The sequence below is a fragment of the Lampetra planeri genome, chromosome 28 (genome assembly GCF_965212315.1).
Source record: "Lampetra planeri chromosome 28, kcLamPlan1.2.h2, whole genome shotgun sequence".
Lineage (NCBI taxonomy): Eukaryota > Metazoa > Chordata > Hyperoartia > Petromyzontiformes > Petromyzontidae > Lampetra > Lampetra planeri.
The window spans coordinates 5,180,086-5,203,349 of NC_136134.1; the positions used below are offsets into that span (position 1 = coordinate 5,180,086).

Sequence of the window (23,264 nt, forward strand, 5' to 3'; positions counted from 1 at the left end):
ATCTGATAATAAATAAATGCATTGTCCTTGAAACTGATTGGTCCACACCAAAGACAGCTTTCTTTTGAGCCTTGTCTCAAACGGTGTTAGACCAGAGAACGCCAAAAGTTTTCGTTTAATAAAGTGCTGTCGTTCATGCAAACTGCATCTCAATCGCTGAGAAACCACGGACAAAGCTGGAAGGCAGCCACCACGGTGGTGAGCCGGCACTAACTCTTGCCCAAGCTCTGCAGTCCTCTACGTTTTCAGCCAATGAGTGTTTACACATTTGGGAGGAAACCGGGGCATCCGTAGAAAACCACGCACGAAGGCCGGTACCGCATTCTAGGGGTCGTGTGCACATCACCACACGCAGCCGCCTTTGTCTCCCCGGTGCTGATGTCAGGTTCAGATGTTCGTCCATAATGTTGGCTGACAGCGAGAATTTAACTCGGGTAGCTGGGTACATACCACAGTGCAATAACCACCACACTACCACTCCCCATTCAAGCTTTCACAAACACAAAGATCCCCCCTATAGCCTTAATAACAGACTTGTGGCAAGTGCTATTAGCGAAGCTGGCAGGGCACACAAGCGGGTGGGTGGCTAGCGCCACACCCAGCCTCCTTTGTCTTGCGAGTGCTGATATTTTCACACCGCACTAGGTACTAATTTAAGGCTGGGCTAACCTAAGGGAGATCCAGTACCGGTTCAGATAATCGTCACCAACGTTGGCCGTGAGCGGAAATCGAACCGCAGCGCCATCGCTCCCCGACGCCATAGCAGTCGCCACACCCACTTGGCGCACTCAAAACAGGGAGAGTGATTGTTGGGCGTAAACTCGGCGCCGTGCACATTTTAGCCATGACCTCTCTCCGTCCGTCTTGACCCCGCAGCGCAGACTCACTGTGACGAGCAGCTGGTAGCGGGTGATGCGCTGGTAGGGCACGCTCAGGAAGGAGAGGAACGGCAGCTTCTCACACACCGGCGCCTCCTCCAGCAGCTTGATCTTGCTCGAGAACAAGCCCTTGTCCTTGCCCTCACTGCCATAGGGAGCACAGAGATCGGGTTTAATAAGGGAGGTAGGTCTTCTTGGTTCTTTCGGAAAAAGTCACGTAGAAGGGAAATAATAAAATAATGAAAATAAAACATAATAAAATAATTCTCACGACGTTTCGGCCACAACGCAAGCAGCCGTCCTCAGGTGAAGAACAGGTCTGTCGAGAAGATATTCAGACTCTGTCTTCTCGACAGACCTGTTCTTCACCTGAGGACGGCTGCTTGCGTTGTGGCTGAAACGTCGTGAGGATTATTTAATTATGTTTTATTTATATTATTTTATTATTTCCATTCTACGTGACTTTACCGAAAGAACCAAAAAGATGAATCCCTGCAGTCACGAAAGCTTTAAATCGAAGGGAGGTAGGTGTTTGTTGTACGATCGCACCAGGCGTCGATGGACGCGACGGGGGAAGGCTCGGAGCACGCGGGGACATCCAATGCGTGAGCTGATACTGATACAAACTCCTCTATGTATAGCCATCGTCAATCTGCTGCTGCCCGGTTAAGGCCCCCCAAACACGCCTGCCACCTTCGCATGATCCTGCGATGCAATAAACACATTCCTGCGGAGGGAGCTGGTAGGAACGTTGGGTTGCTCGGTCAATGGCCAGGGTCAACGGCGGCGTGGTGTATTCCGCAAATATGCCCGACTGTGAGGGCGGGCACAAGCCGGCGTGAGTAGGTTAAACGTTGAGTTTTATAAGGGCACCACGGGGTGACCAGCTCCTCCCCACCCAGCCCTACCCCTCCCACCCCCCACCCAGCCACACCCTCCCCACCCAGCCCCTCCCCACCCTCCCCTCCCCAACCAGCCCCTCCATGCACGACGGACGGACGGACACAATAATCCCCTGTGGGTTGGTGTAACCAGGAGGTTCCTACCAGTATAATCCTGGGATGCAATAATACTCCACCCAGCACCTGCACGTGAACCAATTTCTCTCAGCTCCGTATCCTCAGTGGACGTCCGCTGGGATGCGACTTAGGCCACCGTGCCCGTTCCGCACGTTCATTGCAACACTTAGAATCCGACTGGAATCGGTTACCGGGATCATTCTTGACTATCGAAGCCGGTAATTGGTAAAAATGTTTTATAAAAACTTACTTAAACCTCTTGAAGGTCGTGATCTGGCAGGGGATGTTGATGACGTAGGAGACCAGCGGCTTGAAGTGGTTCAGGGAGTACTCGTAGAGGATGTCGCACACGTCGGAGATGAGCGGAGACATCTCCACTCGCTCCATCAGCCTGCCCAGCAGACTTGCAAAATGACAAGGGGCGTCCACCACCATCGTTAATGATTCGAAAAAACAAGCAAAAATAATAGAAATTAAAAAAACTTTTTAAAAATCACGCTTTTTTTTGCTGAACCTACCTGGCCACAAACGATAGCTCAACGAAGTAGCACATCGCGTAGAGATTCATAGCAGCCATCCAGCAGTAGATCGATAATCACATGGTAAACATGAATGTACTGTTGTAATGGAAGAACTCCACGACTCCAGGAAGTGGCACCCGAGGCTTGCCATAACGTAAGAGACCGTGGAAAATTATACCCAAGCCGAAACATAACATATTAAAAAGAATGTTCAAAAAATAATATTTTTTATGATGGAATATAGTATTGTCATCAGTATGACATAAGTATACCAAGTTTGCAGTCGATACCACATTGGGAAGTGGGTTAAAATTGAGTTACAAGATTTGAGGATACAACAACGAAAACAACAGACAGAGTGAGTTAATAGAAATCAATCGGCCAATTCTGGTGAATTGCCCGATGATGCTGGTTGCAATTACCAGCGAAACGTTGTACTCAAAAATTGTAAATGTTGTGGTTTCACGCTTCAACACACCGGTGGGCTAAAGTAGTGAACTATTTGTCTTTTGTCAACGTGACACTTTTTTGCTGATTGGCCGTGTCGGGTGGTGGAGGGTTACGACACATTTATAAATAACGCAATCTAACCCAAAAACGTTGATTATGAATAATATTGGTCGCGAAAGCCTGGTACGTGTTAAATAAATTCATATCGCACCATGAAACGAGGTACATGCCTCATGGGACCTCCTTTGCCAGTACCAAAATATACTAATAGGGTTTTCCCCCTTTTTTCTGGCAACAAAACTGACACCTTTTGCAAGGAATCATGCTTACATTAACCACAATACTTGCAGTCAAATGCAAACAAAAAACAATACTCTGATAATTTATGCATTGTCTTTCAAACTGATTGGTCCACACCAGAGACAGCTTTCTTTAGAGCCTAGTCTCATATGGTGTGCGACCAGATGCCGCCTTTTGGCGTCATCTCAGTTTCAATGACAATGCATAAATTATCAGAGTATTGTTTTTTGTTTGCATTTGACTGCAAGTATTGTGGTTAATGTAAGCATGATTCCTTGCAAAAGGTGTCAGTTTTGTTGCCAGAAAAAAGGGGGAAAACCCTATTAGTAGATTGAGGTGCATGCCGTTCGGTTGCAGCTTGTCCAGGTGTGCTGATGAGTCCCTATTTAGGATGAAACCGGTCCACACTTTTGCCTGTCACTGCGTCACAGTTCCTATGATCACGGTTTCATTGCTTTCATGGCTTAATTTTGGTGATTTCGAAAAGTGTATTGGTTTAGCCATGTTTGTTTGTTGTAATACAGAGTTAGACTGATGGCCTTAATATAAGTTGTCTTGTGGTTGTTGTTGGTTGTTTGACTTGCATCCCACTGGGATTTTTGCACACAGCGTTGGTGTACGGTGTTTTTTCTGCAATATGTTGCTGTCTTTTCTTGGATTTTCTGTTTGCACTCAGTCACATATTCAATTTAAGATATTTTTTGTTCCTGTTATTTTCTGTTTGTTGCGGTTGCACCCGATTCAAGAGCCGAATGGCTCACAGGGCTACACCTAATAAATGAACTTGAACTTGCTGCTGCCAGTCGGTCACGTGCTCGATTTAATGTTGCCGGCGATCGAACGGGCGTGGGGAAGATGCCGTCGTGGAACCGGCTCTGAAATAAATTATTTCGTGACGCTTTCCGTTGGCACGGCGTAGAAAAAACCAAACCAAACACATTTCTTAAATTGGCGACGTTTCATGGGGCAATGCCTCTTTCCCCACGACACACAGATGTGTGGGGAGCGGTGGCATAGTGGTTAGCGTTACGAACCCGGCGACCCGGGTCCGATTCCCGCTCACGGCCAGCGCCAGTGACGATTATCTGAACCGGTCATGGGCCTCCCCTAGGTCGACTCAGCCTCAAAAGAGTACCTGGTGTGGTGTGTAAACATCGCCACTAGGGAGACAAAGGCGGCCGGGCGTGGTGTTGGCCACCCACTCCCTCGTGTGCCATGCCGGCTTTCATAGGTGCTCGCTAACAGCACTTGCCCCTACAGTCTGTCAAGGCTATACGGGGGATCTTTGTCTTTGTTATGGGAAAGGGCAAAAGCCATTGTCCAAAGCATCGACTCAACAAGACAGCCCCAATGTGTTTTTTCAATTGGAGCTGTGTAGTAGCCAACCTTAGCACGGTGCTAATATTGTTGACGAATGCGCAGAGTCTTTTTTTAAGTATCTCAAATAAATATGTGTCCACCCAAGAAAGCCTCTGGTAGTCTCAACTCTTTTTTTAGGAGGGTCCCTGCCAAGTTTTCGCAGTAGGGGGCGACGTTGCTGCTTCGTGCAAATCCCCATTGAGTAATTTCCAGGCTGTTGTAGTAGAACGTAAGTAACACATTAAATACGAAAATTATACGCCCCTCCACGTAAGAAAGTATTCGTTTATTTTTAACACGTGACATCAGAAGCCACCGGACATTCTGGGCGAGCATCGGCTTAGCAACATTGGTTAAATACAGAGTTCCCTGTTTTGGGATAGGGATAGGGGTTGGGGTAGTGATAGGGGTTGGTGTAGTGATAGGGGTTGGGGTAGTGATAGGGGTTGGGGTAGTGATAGGGGTTGGGGTAGTTATAGGGGCTGGGGTAGTGATAGGGGTTGGGGTAGTGATAGGGGTTGGGGTAGTGAAAGGGGTTGGGGTAGTGATAGGGGTAGTGATAGGGGTTGGGGTAGTGATAGGGGTAGTGGTAGGGGTTGGGGTAGTGATAGGGGTTGGGGTAGTGATAGGGGTTGGGGTAGTGATAGGGGTTGGGGTAGTGATAGGGGTTGGGGTAGTGATAGGGGTTGGGGTAGTGATAGGGGTAGTGATAGGGGTTGGGGTAGTGATAGGGGTTGGGGTAGTGGTAGGGGTTGGGGTATTGACAGGGGCTGGGGTAGTGATAGGGGTTGGGGTAGTGATAGGGGTTGGGGTAGTGATAGGGGTTGGGGTAGTGATAGGGGTTGGGGTAGTGATAGGGAATGGGGTAGTGATAGGGGTTGGGGTAGTGATAGGGGTTGGGGTAGTGGTAGGGGTTGGGGTAGTGTTAGGGGTTGGGGTAGTGATAGGGGTTGGAGTAGTGATAGGGGCTGGGTAGTGATAGGGGTTGGGGTAGTGATAGGGGTTGGAGTAGTGATAGGGGCTGGGGTAGTGATAGGGGTTGGGGTAGTGATAGGGGTTGGGGTAGTGATAGAGGCTGGGGTAGTGATTGGGGTTGGGGTAGTGATAGGGGTAGTGATAGGGGTTGGGGTAGTGATAGGGGTTGGGGTAGTGATAGCGGCTGGGGTAGTGATGGGGGTTTGTTTTGCTGCCTTAAAAATATCGCATTTATATAACTATTGTTTTATATTTAGTGACTTGCCTACGATTTTCTCTATTTTGCTCTCCTATAATTTTCCATCTTGCTTTGCTGTTGTAACTTTCTGACCCGCCCATACTGTCTTTAAGATTATGATTCCGTGTTGAGGGAGGAACGGCAGCGGGTGAGTGAAGATGACACTCTCACGACCATCACTCACGACTGCCCGATACAACACGCGCGTTCCGGTGGAATGATGCAGCACAACTGGCGTGACATGGGGAGAGAAACACAACGACGACGAAAATACATACGTCGCATTCCTTGGGGGGGGGGGGGGGTGTTAGTTCGTTGAGTACCTTTCGCTGATATTTCTGACTTGCACGATGTTGGAAAAGAGGTCGTTCTTGTCCCTGGGGCTGAGGATTCTGTTGAGCGAGTCCGACTTCATGAAGTGGTTGATGAACACGTTCAAACTTTTCAGGTAGGACGACTCGGACGTGACGATCTCGAACATGGCCTGGGGGAACACCGTCGCCACCACGACACAAAGCCACAGGCAAACTTCTCGTGAAACAAACTTTCATAGAACAGGTCCCTGCGGGGTGGGCTGGTAGGAACGAACAAATGAATGGCTATAATAAAATGAAATGGCGGGGGTACGATACGAAGGGAGAGTTTGAGGCCTAGTTCTAGGCTTTAGGCCTATCTGTAGGCTTTAGGCCGCTGTGAGTTAATTTTGAATTTAAATGTTTTAATTAAAAACTATCTCAGGGAATTATAAGGGAATGTTACACTTGTTTAGCCAGGAAAGCCTCACTGAGTCTAAAGGTTTTTGTAGGGTCCTGCCAAGTGTTTGCAGTAGGGGGCGATGTTGCTACACCTAATCGGACATCGGACGGACGGACGATATAATCTATTGTAGGCTGGTTCACTTCGTTCCTACCAGTAGAAGTTGGCGACCTCAAGTTTGACTCCTGGTGGGGGGCATGGCTATAATCAGGGGCTCTGGTTCGAGGCCTAGGGTAGCTTCCCCCCCCCCCGTCCTGGTTTTATTGTTTCATGATACACACATAACCTAATGCAAATGTTTTCCTTTGAGTTCATGGGGCGAATGAGAGAGCGAGCGAGCGAGGGAAAGAAGCAACAACGCACAACCCACCCAGTGTGCGTTGCCGGAGAGAATTATGGAGAAAAGCACAAATGAGCATAACTCTGTTCCGTGTTTCTGCAAATGAAGGAACTGTTTTTAGTCCATCAGCCTATTTTATTGGCTTTTAAGATCAATATTATCAAGCAGCATCCGTTCTTGCCAATAGCAGCTGGTAATTCAGCAGCATTTGTATAACAAGCCAGAATTTCGAAGCTGGTCCAGACTTGGCTTGCTTTCAAAAAAGTCTGCTTGATGTTGGTCTGGAAAGCCTGATAATGACAATTTTTATTATTAAAATTCTAAAGCATATTTCACCAAGGATGTGACGACAGTGCTGTAGAAGACAGCAGACACTCAGCGCTCAACAAAACTCATGGCTACAAAATATTTTTTGTTAACAAACAACGCGGTGACACAGAACAGAGTTATACTTCAAGATACACTCGCCCAATGGATCATAATATAATATTTAACATAAACAAAACCTTAACCCTATCGCTGATCATTCACTTATAACCCCAACAATAACACGACCACTCTGACCTGCAGAACGCAACCCCTTTTAGGCTTGGAATTTCACGCGTGTAATCACTTCGTAACGGAGTTGGCCGGACATCTCATTTATCGGGTCACGCAGCTTGGGCAATTACTGGCGCTGATTACGGCTGCCCTGTCCGCTTTGTTTACCCCTTCCCGTGCCTCTCAATCGAACGAAGAAAAAATTAACCCGTAAAAACAAAGTATTTCACTCTAAATCCTTTATATGCGTGGCGGCTAGAGTCCTCTCGTCCTCTGGCTTGAGATGGCTGCCACCTATGGGTCAGATGATTGTCTGCCAGCATTAAGCAATTGGTAATTAAATATTTAAACAATTTTCCCTAAACAGTGTAAAATTTCGGAAAAAAATTTTCACGAAAATAAATTGTCACGCACAACGAGTCTGTGTGGAAAATGTCAGCTCGATTGGATCACGGAAAGTGAGTTAAAAAACGACCGAAAGATTTGCACGGTCGTAAGCAAGCACGCAAGCACGCAAGCAAGCAAGCAAGCGAACTTAATATAAAGGATTTAAAAACACCGTGCCGTGTAACACATTTTGCGCATTTTTCAACGTGACAGCAAAAGAAAAAAGCTAAGCAGCGTCACGGGATTCGTCACCTCTTGGTGCTGTATCTGACGCTTGGTTAGGGAGCTCATGAGGCCACTCTCGATCACTTGGTACTGCTGGCTCCACAGGGAGACCATCTGCTTCACTTTCGCCAGCCCCTGTGCCGGTGCTATGCCGTATAAGCTATCGTAATCGTCGGGCGAGAGCGTGGATTCGCTGTTGTCGCTGTCCTGTCGAAGTCTGTTCAGCGCCCGCATGTGTGAGATCTCCTGGTAGACGTGGTACATGGGTTCTGAAATCACACGGAGCGTACCGATTAGCATGGTTGGCTACGTATAGTGCCAATGCAGCAGTTCAATATACATACATACGGTTTAACAGGCTTTCGTGACCAATATCATCCATACTAGAGGTTTTTTGGGTTAGATCGCGTAAATATATCAATGTGTGGTTAAAACCCGCCACCACCCGACACAGTCAACCAGTAAGGGTTGTCACGTAAACAGAACGTGCCAATTCGTCACTAGGACAGCACAGATCTGGCTGTCGCCTGATGAAGCTAGTTGTAACTACTGGCGAAACGTCGTACTCAGATTGTAAATTCTGTGGCTTTGCTCTCCAACACACCGGTGTGCTGTTCTAGGGACGAATTGGCACGTTCTGTTTACGTGACAACCTTTACGAGTTGGCTGTGTGGTGGTAGTGGCGGGGTTTAATGACACATCTATATATTTACGTGATCTAACCCAAAAAACCTCTTTTATCGATACAGACATCGGTCCTAAAGTGCGACCCTCCTGGTAGGTGTGATACATGGGTTCTCAAACCACACGGAGTGTGCGGCATCAGCCCTACAGCGTGACCCTGCTGGTAAATGTGGGACACATGGGTTCTAAAATCACACAGATCATACTGCACCAGTCCTATCACGTGTCCCTGTTGGTAGGTGTGACAACTCGAATACATCGATTCTAGATTTGAAGCTTTCGTGACTGCAAGGATTCATATTCTTAGGTTTTTTCGGTAAAGTCACGTAGGTAAAAATCAAAATTAATAAAAGTAAAATAAAAATCACGACGTTTCGGAGGCAACACAAGCTTCCGTCTTCAGGTGGAACCGTCACAGCACGATTGCTTGATACAGCAATCGTGCTGTGACGGCTCCATCAAATACATCGATTTGCCACGTGAACAAATGCGGCCATTTTTATATTTTCATCAATCCAAACCCCCCCCCCCGCCCCATTTATGTATCAAAGCGTCGGTGGCGAAAGCCGCTGTGTTACGAGGACACTGTTAGTGTCGTGGTTATGCCCACCACTATTGGTGTATATCGGTTGCAAATTTCTCGGCGGGGGCAGCGGTGGAGGAGGAGGCCTTTCGGTCGACGGTCGTTTCGGCGGAAGAGGGGTTCTCTTTTGCTGACTCTGTACGGGCTTGAGTGCTCTCATCGGATCTGGAGGCTTTGCGGCGTTGAGTTCCTTGCCGCCGTCTGACGGAGACAGGTTCACACGGGCGTCTCACAGGTCGCACAAGGCAAACAGCAGCTTCAGGGGCGGCGCACGGCATGAGCAGACGAGGCAAAAGCTTAGGGCCCCAAGTGGGTAAAGGGGCCTTAAACACGGCTCCATGACACTAGTCATCGTGCCAGTGCTTACCGGATGGGGTGTCCGTTGGTACCGGTGTTTGGGCACCATTGGTCGGATTGGGATCATCCATATGCTTGTCCATCCTCGTCTGCTTTCTCGGAAGTATTGGGGGAGGACCGTCATTGCCTCGATCAGGTTTTTCCTGTCCGAATGTTGGTATAACGTCTGCCGTTTTTTGTTCTTTTAACTCAAGCTGAGTCAATTCCAGGTGGACATCTGCCGTTGGTTCCTGAGCTCCTGGTGAACAGGGCAGAAGAAAGCGATGACAAATGATTCAATAACTCACGTAATTTAAGACTCTTCCTCCGATGCGCAAAAACCAGTGCAACCGGCTCAACTCGGAAAATATAATTCGGTGAAATATGTGAAATATGTGTAATGTGTGTATTTCAACGGAGAGGAAAACGCACCCCAGTAATTTTAGCAAACCAAAAACTCAGTTCACATTATCACGTTGGAGTAAAAATCAAAGAGTTTTCTTTCCGAGTCAAGCCACCAATCGTGCGTCAATCTTCTCTGTCGGCAGCCCGTACTCCGGTCGTGGAAGCTCCACATTCCCATGGTGGGGGCCAGTCTTTCCGTAAGATACCCACTTCATCTCCTTACTGCACGGACTTGAATTCTAGACTTTCTCGTAGTGAAACTGCTGCCGTCTGCCACAAGAACCACTTTTGTCAGAAGTTGCCAACGACTCGGTTTGTTTATATTCTTAGGTTTTTTCGGTAAAGTCACGTAGGTAAAAAGTTAAAATTAATAAAAATAAAATAAAAATGAAATAAAAATCACGACGTTTCGGAGGCAACACAAGCTTCCGTCTTCAGGTGGAACCGTCACAGCACGATAGCTGTATCAAGTGAGAGAAAGTGTTGCCTCCGAAACGTCGAGATTTTTATTTTATTTTATTTTTATTAATTTTAACTTTTTACCTACGTGACTTTACCGAAAAAAAACCTAAGAATATGAATCTTTGCAGTCACGAAAGCTTCAAATCTAGACTCGGTTTGTGTTTAATTGGAATTTTTCACAACTCACCAGCAGCAGCGGTCTTGCTGGGCTGCACTTTCCTGGGCGAGTGAACTGACCTTTCTGCCCCCCCCCCCCTCAGGCTTAGCTTTGAGGGCCTCGTCTAGGACTGTGGGAATAACTTAATTTCTGGGTAGGGACCACCATCGGACCAACATCGCCACTGGGTAGCATCGAGAAGTTTTCTTGTGGATAGGTAAACGCAACAAAGACAAAGATCCCCCGTATAGCCTTAACATACTGTAGGGGCAAGTGCTGTTAGCGAGTAGCACCTATAACGGCCGGCACGGCACACGAGGGGGTGGGAGGCCAACACCACGCCCGGCCGCATTTGTCTCCCTAGTGGCGATGTTTATACATCGCACCAGGTACTCATTTGAGGCCGAGTCGACCCAGGGGAGGCCCAGGACCGGTTCAGATAATCGTCACTGATGTTGGTGGCCGTGAGTGGGAATCGAACTCGGGTCGCCGGGTTCGTAACGCAGCGCTGACCGCTACGCCGCCGCTCCCCACACAACGCCACGCACGACACAGCAACGCTGCACGATCGTCCCGATACGATGTGTAAACCAGTGGGACCAGTGGCGCACCACGGGATGGGGAGCAGAGTCAGTTGCGCCAAAGGGCAGACAGGGAGGCAAGATGACCGTGAGAGGGAAGGGATGCTGGGACGGAATGTCCCCAAAACGGACAAAGAGGGGGGCACACGGCTCAAGATGAGGGCAGCGAGAAAAGGAGCGCCGGGCAGGAAGAGGAGCAGGGCGAGAAGGAATGACCGGGGCCGTGACGCCAGGGATGAGAGGGCAATGATGCTGAGAGGGGAGGCAAGAGAGGAAGAGAGAATGAATGAGCAGAAGTGATATTTATATTCTTAGGTTTTTTCGGTAAAGTCACGTAGGTAAAACATTCAAATTAATGAAAATAAAATAAAAATCACGACGTTTCGGAGGCAACACAAGTCTCCGTCATCAGGTGGGATCGTCACAGCTAGATTAGCTGCATCAAGTGAGGCAATGATTCAAGATGCAATCCCTTAAAAGCAAGTTGGGGGGGGGGGAGGAGAGGGGGCTCATCAGAATGTGGCAGCCAATGAATGGAACGTATCGGGAGGGAGGGGGGCGCCAGGCACAACGCATCGGGAGGGGGAGGGGGGCGGGGCCAAAAGGATGTGCTAGACGATATGCTCCACGGCGCGAGCGCGGCCGCTGCCGCACACGCCAACGCATTGGACAGAGAGGGGGAGGGGAGGCCCAATACACATGATTGAAAGGCACGAAAATGCCCATGTTTATACCAATGCTGGCTGAACAACGAAGAGAGAGCACTGTTAAACACTGGGGATGTTAACACTCGGTAAAGTAAAGTAAAATAGTGTCTGTCAGATAAGAAGGTCCAAAAAAGTGTAACTAAGTCTTTTTCGCGTGGTTGATAACATCTTTCCAATGATTGCTAAGTTTGTACCCATCATCACGGTTGAAATTATGTCTGTGTTTGTATATTTGTATGGCTTCGTGTACAAACCTTTGATGGTAGCCAGTAGGTTTGCAGAGAACCTTGGTCTCGGAAAAGACAATTTCATGAGAGCCCACCGAGTTGTAGCAATGATCGGCAACGGCCGAAGAATCAGTTCTGCCGTGTTTCAGATCTGACTTGTGCTCGCGGACACGATCAGAAACATGACGTTTCGTTTCTCCAATGTAGCAATCACCACAAATGCAACTCAATTTGTAGACTCCAGGATACTGTAAGTCAGGAACGACATCCTTCACAGATGGAATCAGATCACGGATTTTATGCACTGTACTGAATTGGACTGGGATCTTATGTTTGTTTAGAATTTTGGAGATCTTTTTGGTCACGCCTGCTATGTATGGTAACGTGATAGTTTTGGTCGGAGTTTCATGTGGCTGTTTCTGTGTGGTGGGAGAGACAGCTTGGCGGATAGTACGGTCAGAGTATCCGTTCATCCTGAGGGCCCAATGCCCTCTACGGGGAGGAATTCCACCTATCTGTTAGAGTTTTTAACAGACAACGAGACAAGAAGTCACAGCTTCTCGAGACGCTGGCCTTCCTCAAGAGATGCCGCGATAACAAGGTAATACCCATCGCTTTCACACTCACATCCGCTGCTGTGTCCTCACCGAACTCTAAACAGATCTTATTTAAAGCTAGCCTATCACTAATCTCGGAGAGAATAAGGTTACTCCGATCTGAACTCGATAATTTAGACAAGACTCTCTTACAAACACATTTAATGTTAACACAAAAAATGTCACCTTCTGATTGGAACCACGTTGATAACATGACTTCTGCTTCTGCTGACTCAATGTCAGCCAAATGCAAAGCTAACCTGATTTCTAAATTCAACCTCCTATCTAAAAAGAAACCAGAGCCACACATCGCAAAGCTGGATGTTAACAAGACCGTGATTAATCAGAGTAACATTCCAATTTCTGACAATCTAAAAACGGTACTGGCCAAAGGACTAAATTTCGCCGTCACCCCTAAATATATACCAGTAGAGGATATGATTTCTCAGATTGATGTAGCCCTCAGAGGCATAGGACACATCCATGCGGATGTAGCAAGAGCTGAAATAGCTACTATTCTTAAGAATGCTAAGAAACCCACTAGTAACATCAGCAAAAACGAACGCTCTGAACTCGCGGACTTAAAAAAGAGAGATGATATAGTCATCCTCTCGGCAGACAAGGGCAATGCCACGGTCATCATGGATAAAGATTCATACAACAAAATCCTGGACCTTCTTAATGATGGGAGTTACTCCAAAATTAAAAACGATCCCACTAAAAGCCTAACGACAAAAACCAACAGTATCATCACGAGTTCGACTTCCCTAATCGAACCAAGCAAACGTCCCTCTCTAAAACCATCGGCGGCAAGACCTCCCAGACTCTATGGTCTTCCCAAAATCCATAAAGAAGGCACCCCGCTACGACCCATTGTGTCGACGATAAACTCTCCTACGTACAAACTTGCCCGTTTTCTATCAGATACTCTGCTCCCCTTCACAGGCAAGACCTCTTCGGCAGTACTCAACTCAACCCAATTAGTCTCTATGGTTAAGGACATGGTACTATCTCCTGATGACATCCTCGTCAGCTTTGATGTAGTATCTTTGTTTACCAAAGTCCCAGTACCGGACACCCTAACAATAATTGAGGACTTAGTCCAACATGGATTGAATTCTGATGCACCTGCGCTGGTTAGGCATTGCCTCACCAACACCTATTTTACCTGGAATGGCACCTTCTACAAACAGAATGAGGGTACCCCTATGGGCTCCCCCTTGTCACCAGTTATAGCCAACATGTTCATGTAAAAGTTTGAATCAGACGCCATCCAGACATCCACCCTGCGTCCTTCCCTGTGGAAGAGGTATGTGGATGACACTTTCGTCATCTGGCCACATGGCCTCCCAGCATTGAACCATTTCTTGGACCACATCAATTCTAGACACCCATCCATCAGATTCACCATGGAAGTGGAGAAAGACGGTAAACTACCATTCTTGGATATTCTGTTTAAGAGGAGGCCTGACGGATCCTTGGGACATTCTGTCTACAGGAAAGCCACCCACACAGATTCCTACTTGAAACCGGATTCCCACCACCACCCATCTCAAAAGAATTCTCTCATCAAAACGCTATACCACAGAGCCCATGGCATTTCTGACCAACACCACCTGACCGGTGAATTAAGACATGTACATCGGGCCCTCAGGATGAACGGATACTCTGACCGTACTATCCGCCAAGCTGTCTCTCCCACCACACAGAAACAGCCACATGAAACTCCGACCAAAACTATCACGTTACCATACATAGCAGGCGTGACCAAAAAGATCTCCAAAATTCTAAACAAACATAAGATCCCAGTCCGATTCAGTACAGTGCATAAAATCCGTGATCTGATTCCATCTGTGAAGGATGTCGTTCCTGACTTACAGTATCCTGGAGTCTACAAATTGAGTTGCATTTGTGGTGATTGCTACATTGGAGAAACGAAACGTCATGTTTCTGATCGTGTCCGCGAGCACAAGTCAGATCTGAAACACGGCAGAACTGATTCTTCGGCCATTGCCGATCATTGCTACAACTCGGTGGGCTCTCATGAAATTGTCTTTTCCGAGACCAAGGTTCTCTGCAAACCTACTGGCTACCATCAAAGGTTTGTACACGAAGCCATACAAATATACAAACACAGACATAATTTCAACCGTGATGATGGGTACAAACTTAGCAATCATTGGAAAGATGTTATCAACCACGCGAAAAAGACTTAGTTACACTTTTTTGGACCTTCTTATCTGACAGACACTATTTTACTTTACTTTACCGAGTGTTAACATCCCCAGTGTTTAACAGTGCTCTCTCTTCGTTGTTCAGCCAGCATTGGTATAAACATGGGCATTTTCGTGCCTTTCAATCATGTGTATTGGGCCTCCCCTCCCCCTCTCTGTCCAATGCGTTGGCGTGTGCGGCAGCGGCCGCGCTCGCGCCGTGGAGCATATCGTCTAGCACATCCTTTTGGCCCCGCCCCCCTCCCCCTCCCGATGCGTTGTGCCTGGCGCCCCCCTCCCTCCCGATACGTTCCATTCATTGGCTACCACATTCTGATGAGCCCCCCCCCCTCTCCTCCCCCCTTCAACTTGCTTATAAGGGATTACATCTTGAATCATTGCCTCACTTGATGCAGCTAATCTGGCTGTGACGGTCCCACCTGATGACGGAGACTTGTGTTGCCTCCGAAACGTCGTGATTTTTATTTTATTTTACTTTCATTAATTTTAATGTTTAACCTACGTGACTTTACCGAAAAAACCTAAGAATATGAATCTTTGCAGTCACGAAAGCTTCAAATCTAGAAACAGAAGTGATATTCTTAGGTTTCTTCGGTAAAGTCACATAGGTATTTTTTTTTAATTTAAATTAATAAAAAAATGATACAGCTATCGTGCTGTGACGGTTCCACCTGAAGACGGAAGCTTGTGTTGCCTCCGAAACGTCGTGATTTTTAGTAGTAGGTTTTTACCCTTTTAAAAAGGTACAAAACTGACACCTTTATTCAAGGCATCATGTTTGCAATAACCACAACACAAGTAGTCAAAAAAGCAAACAAAAAGAAACAACTCTGATAATGATAATAATATGCACTGTCCTTGAAGTTGATTGGTCCACACCCGAGACGGCTTTCTTTAGAGCCTAGTCCCTATTGGTGTTGGACCAGATGACACCAGAAGGCGTACAACTCAAACACAGTGCAATATCAGAGTATTGAGAGCTCGGGGTAAGCTCTAAAGAAAGCCGTCTCGGGTGTGGACCAATCAACTTCAAGGACAGTGCATATTATTATCATTATCAGAGTTGCTTCTTTTTGTTTCCTTTTTTGACTACTTGTGTTGTGGTTATTGCAAACATGATGCCTTGAATAAAGGTGTCAGTTTTGTACCAGTTTAAAAGGGTAAAAACCTACTACTATATTTTGCCACTGGTAAAAGAGATCTCATAGTGTCGTGATTTTTATTTTATTAATTAAAATTTTTACCTACGTGACTTTACCGAAAAAACCTAAGAATATGAATCCTTGCAGTCACGAAAGCTTCAAATCTAGAGCAGAAGTGAGTTACGCGCAGCGGCGTCTGTTTTCACAGGTGATGGGGGAGAGCGATTCAGTGGGGGCGGCCAAACACCAGTCACGTGGTGGTTTACGGGAGGCGAGAGCTGATTTAGATAGAGAGATATTCTGCGCTATCTATATCTAAACACATCTATTATGAGATGAGTCGGACGAGTGACTTCAGACAATGATTTACAAGTTAAACTTCAAAGTGAAACTTTATTTCTCGTAATTCTCTTAAACCGGTGACACGGCCGTGCGGGAACGCATTTTGCCGCTCGTTTCAGAGGTTCGCAGTTCAGGGCCAGGGGCCGCCCTTGTTAATATTCTGGGCGTATTCGTCAAAAGTGCGTGCCGTCTGCTTCCCAGGGGGCATTGCAGATCCCGCGACGTGATTCGACAGAAAGAGTAGGCCACGTGTGCCAGCGTTGGCGTCATGGTGCAAGCTCGAAACGTTGCTCACAATGACTCAATTGGAAATATCGAACAGCTAAGTCGCCCCCAAACTGGAAGGTTACTGCTCATTTGCTGGCCGGTGCTGCACAGGGACGGCTGCCTCCTTGGCTAAACTACATAAGGGCACTGGAATAAATGAGATGAGAGAGATGTACGGCGCTTTGAGCTGCCTAGGTATGTAAGCAAGCTTCCTGTGAATGCAAATCCGTATGTTGCATTACTCTTGCGCTTAAGCAGTTACGGCCAAAATTTGTAGCTTGTACAACAGGGCCCCAAGACGTTTGGTGGTGGGGCAGTCGATTTTCGGACTCGGGTGTAATCACAAGAGCAAACCGAAATGTTATTCCACGACTCCAGTCATCGTGCCCTTGCTTACCGGATGGGGTGTCTGTTGGTACCGGTGTCGGCGTTGGATGGGGATGATCCTTCTGCTTGGCGGACGGCATTCTCGCTGGTATTGGGGGAGCCTCGTGATCGTCTTGATTAGGTGTCTCCTGTCCGGATGTTGGTTTCAAATCTGCCATGTTTTGTCCGCTTAACTCGAGTTCCAACGGAGTAAATTTCAGGTGGACGCCCGCCGTTGGCTCCTGAGCTGCTGGAGAAAAGGGCAGAAGAAAGCGAAGACAAATGATTAAATAATGCACATAATTTAGACTCTTTCTTCGATGCGCAAAACACTCGTGGAAACAGCTGAACAAGGAAAATATAATTCGGTGAAAATGTGCATTTCAACGGAGAAGAGAAAACATCGTTTGCCACTATAGCAAACCAAAAACTTAGTTCACATCAAAACGTTGAAGTCTTAATGAGAGTTTTTTTTTCTCCGAGTCAAGCGAGCGATTGTGCGTCGATCTTCTCTGTCGGCAGCCCGTGCTTCGGTCGTGGAAGCTCCACATTCCCACGGTGAGGGCCAGTCTTTCCGTCGGAAGCTCCACTTAATCTCCTTACTGCGCGGATTTGAATTCGAGAAATTCTCGCATTGGAAGTGGTGCCGTCTGCCACGAGGCTCACCCTTGGCAGAAGTCGTCAACGACTTAATTCGTGCTTAGTCGGAATATTTCACAACTCACCTGGAGCGGCAGCCTTGTTAGCCAGCGTGGTCCTCGGCAAAGGAACTGGCTTGAAAGGTGTTTCTGGTTTCTCAGTCAGTTCGCCTTTCTTCCCCTGCTCGTGCTCAGCTCTGAGGGCCTCGTCTGGGATTGGGGGACTGCTCATGAGAGACTTCCCCTGACAGTCTTGTTTTGAAACGGACGCGGACGTCTTTGAAGAAGAAGAGCTGAATATCGGCAAATTCCGTTTTCCTTCGACGCAATCAGTTTCCTTCTTCACGTATCCCTCGGTCGTCTTTGAATATTCGTTGGAGACGTTAGCATTCGGAGGCATTAACGCTTTTTTCGGAGTTTTTGTGGTGCTCCCATCGTCCACATATTTGGAAGAAATGTGTTCAGTGTCTGCCGAGATACCGGTGTCTTTAGCTTTGTTCGTAAGTGGCTTTGGCAGCACTGGGGGTCCAGGCTTCCCGCTGTTGCCTGGTATCAGGGTCACTGGTTTTGGTTTGGTCACTGGTTTTGGTTTGGCCACTGTAACAGGAGGTATTTGTTGTGTTTCGTACATAGCAGTCAATCGCTGAACAGGCTTTACATTCTCGTAAACGTCACCGCGGTCTGCCGGAGTCGATGGCATGTTTGTTTCTGCTATGTACTGATCTAAAGCAGAAAACATTTTGTGGGGGGGAAAATCAATCAATCCAACGGTTCTTTTTTTTAAGTCACAAAATGCAATCTAAATCCAGCGCTTTGAAGGCGATGCCTCCAGTTAGTGAACACGTTTTATCCTGCGATACTGCGTTGCCAATGGCACGCAAGCACGAAAAACTAAAACTCAACACATTTTTCACAAACAACACTGCCCTAAAAAAAAGTTGGGGGCGGGGGGAAAGGCATTATTTTAGTCCAAGCACATTCTTCATAGCAGCTTCTATCTGCAGAAATCTCGCTGCTATGAAAATGTCACCGACGATATACATACAGGGCGGTCCACATGTCTTGTGACCCGATGGTGAATTGACCAACGACCTTTTGTTTTACTTCGCATATTAATGTCTGTTTTCAATAATAATAATAAACCCCACTGTAAAATTAGAAAGTTTGAGAGAGGCCACAACACATTTGGACCACCATGTATAGTCCAGGTTTTTGCGCGACTTACGAATATTCGGCTTGTGACATTTCACGCGAACGCAATTGACAAATGATGGGACCCCCTGTAAATGTGTCCTTTCTGGACAGTGTCATTGCCAAACTGGTTTTGTTTTTAGTGTCTATCGCCGGGGCCACGCTTTTCAGTGTTTGTGAAACTCGCAAAGCCACCGAGCTGCACGGTGACCGACAGAGGGCGGTTATGTGCAGGGGTGGCTGCGTCGAACCGCGTTCGAATGATTTCACTGGCGAGGACCCCCCCCCCCCTAACCGTACGTGGTGCTGGGTTTTCACGGCGTACTCCGCTCTCCTCCGACATGCAACCCAATTTTCTTCTTCAGAAATGTACCAGTCGGTTCAACGCAAGAGCCCTCCAACAAGGAAGCCTTGAGACTCCTTGACGCCTCCCCGTATAGAGGGCATCGTAAAAGTTGCACGTTACGTGGGATGCACTATTGGTGGATTCGAGTATCTACGTATCTTGACCATCATCAATCACGGTCAATCCACTGCTGCATGAAAGCCTCCCAAGCTATCGCTGTCTCACACGGCCCTGCGATACAACAATCCACCTAGCGCCTGCACATTACTGACTTCATCGCTGCATCTTCGTAGTGTGGCCGTCCTTCCGCCGTGTGTTCCGTCCTTTGACTGCCACTCTGTCATGAGTCTCGACCCCCGCGCCCAAGCCAAATTAATTTTCCGAACGGTCAATGTGGCAACGATCCGATACATGATCAGTGGCGGCGCTAGGCACAACAATATTTATTCTCAACAGCGCTGTGCATCAGCGGGAAAGAACAAAAAAGCAAACCAAGCACAGACTTAGGGCCCCGAGGCAGCTCAAGTGGCCTTGAATTCATGAAAATAATAATGGCGCATCAAATATCAGCTCGAATTTAAATAAAGATAACAAGCCGATGACTATGAAACGCAAATGAATCTCTCTCATCTCTACCCTCGTGTTCATTTTTCATCTCTCGTCTTGCTACATCTCCTTTTTCGGCCACATTTCTAATATCCCACTCCTTCTTATCTACAGCTCTTCTAATATCTCCCTGGGATGGTTTAAGGCTCCCAAACGGCCCCACGCACCACGGTGGCCGAGACAATGGAATCATAACAAACATCGACCTTGAAGGCGATAAACAAATAAAACACTAAAATCTGTACGCACAATAATTAACTGTTCACACACGAGGTCGTCGTCATTGTGGCCATTCAAGCTCAACTATGGACCACAGAGTAAATCACTGAAGTCTGCGCCCCTTGAACCGACTCTCTCTCTCTCTCAACCGAAGCCTCGCAGACCTCCACAATGGAATTTAGCTCCTGAACATTTCGCCAAAAGGTGAATAGAAAAGGGCCATCGTCCAGCAATCCACTGCTGGATGATGGTGCTCCCCACAACATTGTTGGTTCATGGGATTTCTTCGAACATACTTCACCACGCTGGTCAGTGCGGGTTGGGGTGGAGGGGGATACAAAAATTATTTCAGATATCACCGACCAATGACATTAGCCGTGGTCAGGCATCCATCTCAAGGTGCACCATGTTTCGGGACCAGCGCGTTAACCACGACACGACGGCAGTTACAAGCAATTATTGACAGCGATAATTACCATTTCATTGCTAACAAACGTCAAATCACGGACGCACTTTAGACACACAACTGAGCGAACACAGTGATTACCTGCAATCGGCTTGGTCTTCTGAAGTGCTTATACCAGATCTTCAGAGTGTTGCACGAGGCGTCAGTAATGCTTAACAACTGCAGATACACCACCGTCTTGCAGATGGAACCCCAGAATGTTTGAGACGCGCATCCGCATACCAGCCACGAGCTCTCTACCAAACTTCTCGGACTGGCATGCGGAAAGGTTGCGCATCGCGTCCTTCACATTCCTCTGAAAGCTGACCACAATTTGTGCACAATGTTGCACAAGAGGTAAAAGGTGAACGTCAAAGGACAAGGAGCCCAGCAATTTAGCTCTCGCGACACCGGTATTTGGCCTACTCTTCCACGATGTCTCGGAAGAGGTGGGTGCAGCCACGGTTTATGACGTCAGGTGATCTTTTTAATTTGTTTTATTCTTAATTCTGAAAAGAGCCTAGTAAAGAGCGCGAGCAAAGCGATAACAAGGGAAGGGCCCTGAGAATGTTCGAGGGACTGAAGCCCAAAAGGCACATCATGGGCTGGGAGGGGGGCGAGAAACGGGATCGCCACTCCACCAGCGTAGGGGCTGCGAGCGGGACGCGTCAGGGGATCTTTAACGGCCGCTGCGAAGGGGACGGCGCCAACTTTGTGGCTAAAACACGCCGCGTTAATAACCAGGGCGGCCTGCCGGAGTTCGAACCGGTGAACCTCGACCACTGGGCCATGTCGCTGGCCGACGAGGGATCGTGATGGATGTGGGGAGGCGTTCATCCAGCGGTGGATTGGCCGCGGCTGGTGATGATGATGCCGATTTCAACAAGGCCAGCTGCAATCTGTACAAACTGCGGTGGGTATCCACTCACTCGTGAACACGGCCAGAAAAGCAAAATGTTATCGTTCTCAAATCAAGCTTGCGTCACTCAAGGATGTGGTGTCACTTAACAACAACAACATATCTTGAAATACAAAATACGTTGGAAGTTTTCATTATATATCATTGGGCTAAATGAATTTATACATTAGAGTTACATTTTCCTCAAATGTGCTGGTGTCTCTTATCACCAACGCTGGTGGCAATTGGCGAGGCAATATTATTTAGACATCGAAGTTAGGACATGGTTCTGCACGTTTAACATAACCGGCCACCTGAAACGTGTGGAGAGACGCACGCTTGGCATTACATTCAGAGACGGGAAGAGTGGGCACGTGGATGAGAGATCATGCACACATTAGACACATTACACACATTACACATATTACACACATTAGACACGCCAATTCTAGAAAAGTGTCACGGACTTGGGCTAGCCATCACAACAAAGACGATCACCGCATCGCGCGCTTTCAGATGCGCTTCTGCGGCCGTCTGGAACGCTCTTCCTTCCGATATGAGGAAGCCACTGGAGCTTTGTATTTTTAAGTCATCTAGATTGAAAACGAATTTCTTGAGAACTGCTTTTTTGTGTTTAGTCTGTTGTCCTCCCCCTGCACCTCTGATTAGCACGGTTGGCTACGTACGGTGCGAAAGAAGTTCAACATACACACCTGCTCGCAACCTCCTAGTCCCGATTACGTCTGCAACGCCTTCCCATCGCGGTCTATGCCAAACGTCCCAAGTCGTTTGCACTCTACTCTCATGGAACTCCGAACATCCTCCACATTTATGCTCTTTAAACATTGCCTCTCGCAATTACTCCTGCCTCCCTTCACTTTTCTTTTAATCACAATAGTTGACCCTTCTATTGTCATGTTTGTAGCTTGTCAATAACTACCATTTGCTCACGAGTTAAATGACACAGCGCCCTGATTTGGCAATACAGAGGTAATTAAGTTTAACATGTAGACTTTCGGAACCAATATTATAACTCTGGCTGTCGCCTGATGATGCTGGTTGTAATTACGGGCGAAGCATCGTACTCGAATTATAGATGTTGTGGGTTTACTCTCAAACACACAACCGGCGTGCAGAACTTACCAATCGGCTGTGTCGGGTGGTGGCGGGTTTAACGACACATTTATAGCTACGCGATCGAACCCAAACACCTCTATTCTGAAAGGTAATTAAATACAACTTACCGTTTGTGTCTGCAGAGTGACAGGTTCGAGTCTACGAAAATGTTTGCAAAACCCCGAACACAGCCACCGTCACCATTGCCTTCTTGTTCTCTGCCCGTTCGGATGCCTCATCTGCGGAGCCCGTGTGCTTTCTCGGTAAACAGCGCGTTTGACTGGATGTTTTGGTTCATGCCTACGCTGTTGAGAACGTTATATTGGTCTCAACGTTCAAACTCCCTCCCCCATTCACGTGACTCTTCCTTCCACAGGTAGGCATCGGCCACATTCATCACTTCAAGTGGGGCGCGTCTGCTACGACTGATGATGACGATGCAAATAGAAGATAAGGAAGACGCGCAAGCCTGCCGTTTCTTGCTCACATTAATCAGAAGCTTGATTTAGACTGGAGGAGGAATCCGATGAGCTATGAAGCCCTTTTCCGCAGATGTCCAGTAAGGGCGCGTCAGCGAGTGCCAACAGCAAACGATACACAAAAACAACAACGATAAGAGTGCTAAATAGAGAAGATGGTAGGCATTTATAAATCCGAAATAGAATATAATTCAATAAATATAAGTAATACATTTATCCCGCAATACATTTATTATATTTACCCAGCTT

The 23,264-nt window shown here is 47.4% G+C and overlaps 1 protein-coding gene across 4 annotated transcripts in view; it reads right to left on the reverse strand.

The window, feature by feature from the left end:
- Positions 1-22,829, reverse strand: part of LOC144728347 (ephexin-1-like) — a 42,400-nt gene extending 19,571 nt beyond the window's left edge. Inside the window, exons 1-9 of one of the 4 annotated variants that reach the window (XM_078607722.1) lie at positions 20,625-22,829; positions 17,803-18,438; positions 17,109-17,324; positions 9,623-9,850; positions 9,283-9,456; positions 8,016-8,257; positions 6,064-6,224; positions 2,148-2,300; positions 888-1,023 (exon numbers count right to left, since the gene is read on the reverse strand). In XM_078607722.1, the coding sequence (XP_078463848.1) occupies positions 888-1,023; positions 2,148-2,300; positions 6,064-6,224; positions 8,016-8,257; positions 9,283-9,456; positions 9,623-9,850; positions 17,109-17,324; positions 17,803-18,415 (1,923 nt within the window). In that variant the 5' untranslated portion in view covers positions 18,416-18,438; positions 20,625-22,829. Of the gene's footprint in view, positions 1-887; positions 1,024-2,147; positions 2,301-6,063; positions 6,225-8,015; positions 8,258-9,282; positions 9,457-9,622; positions 9,851-17,108; positions 17,328-17,802; positions 18,439-20,624 lie in introns of all 4 variants that reach the window. The other 3 variants (XM_078607721.1, XM_078607724.1, XM_078607723.1) reach the window with 3 other exon arrangements.
- Between the last annotated feature and the right edge of the window lie 435 nt (positions 22,830-23,264).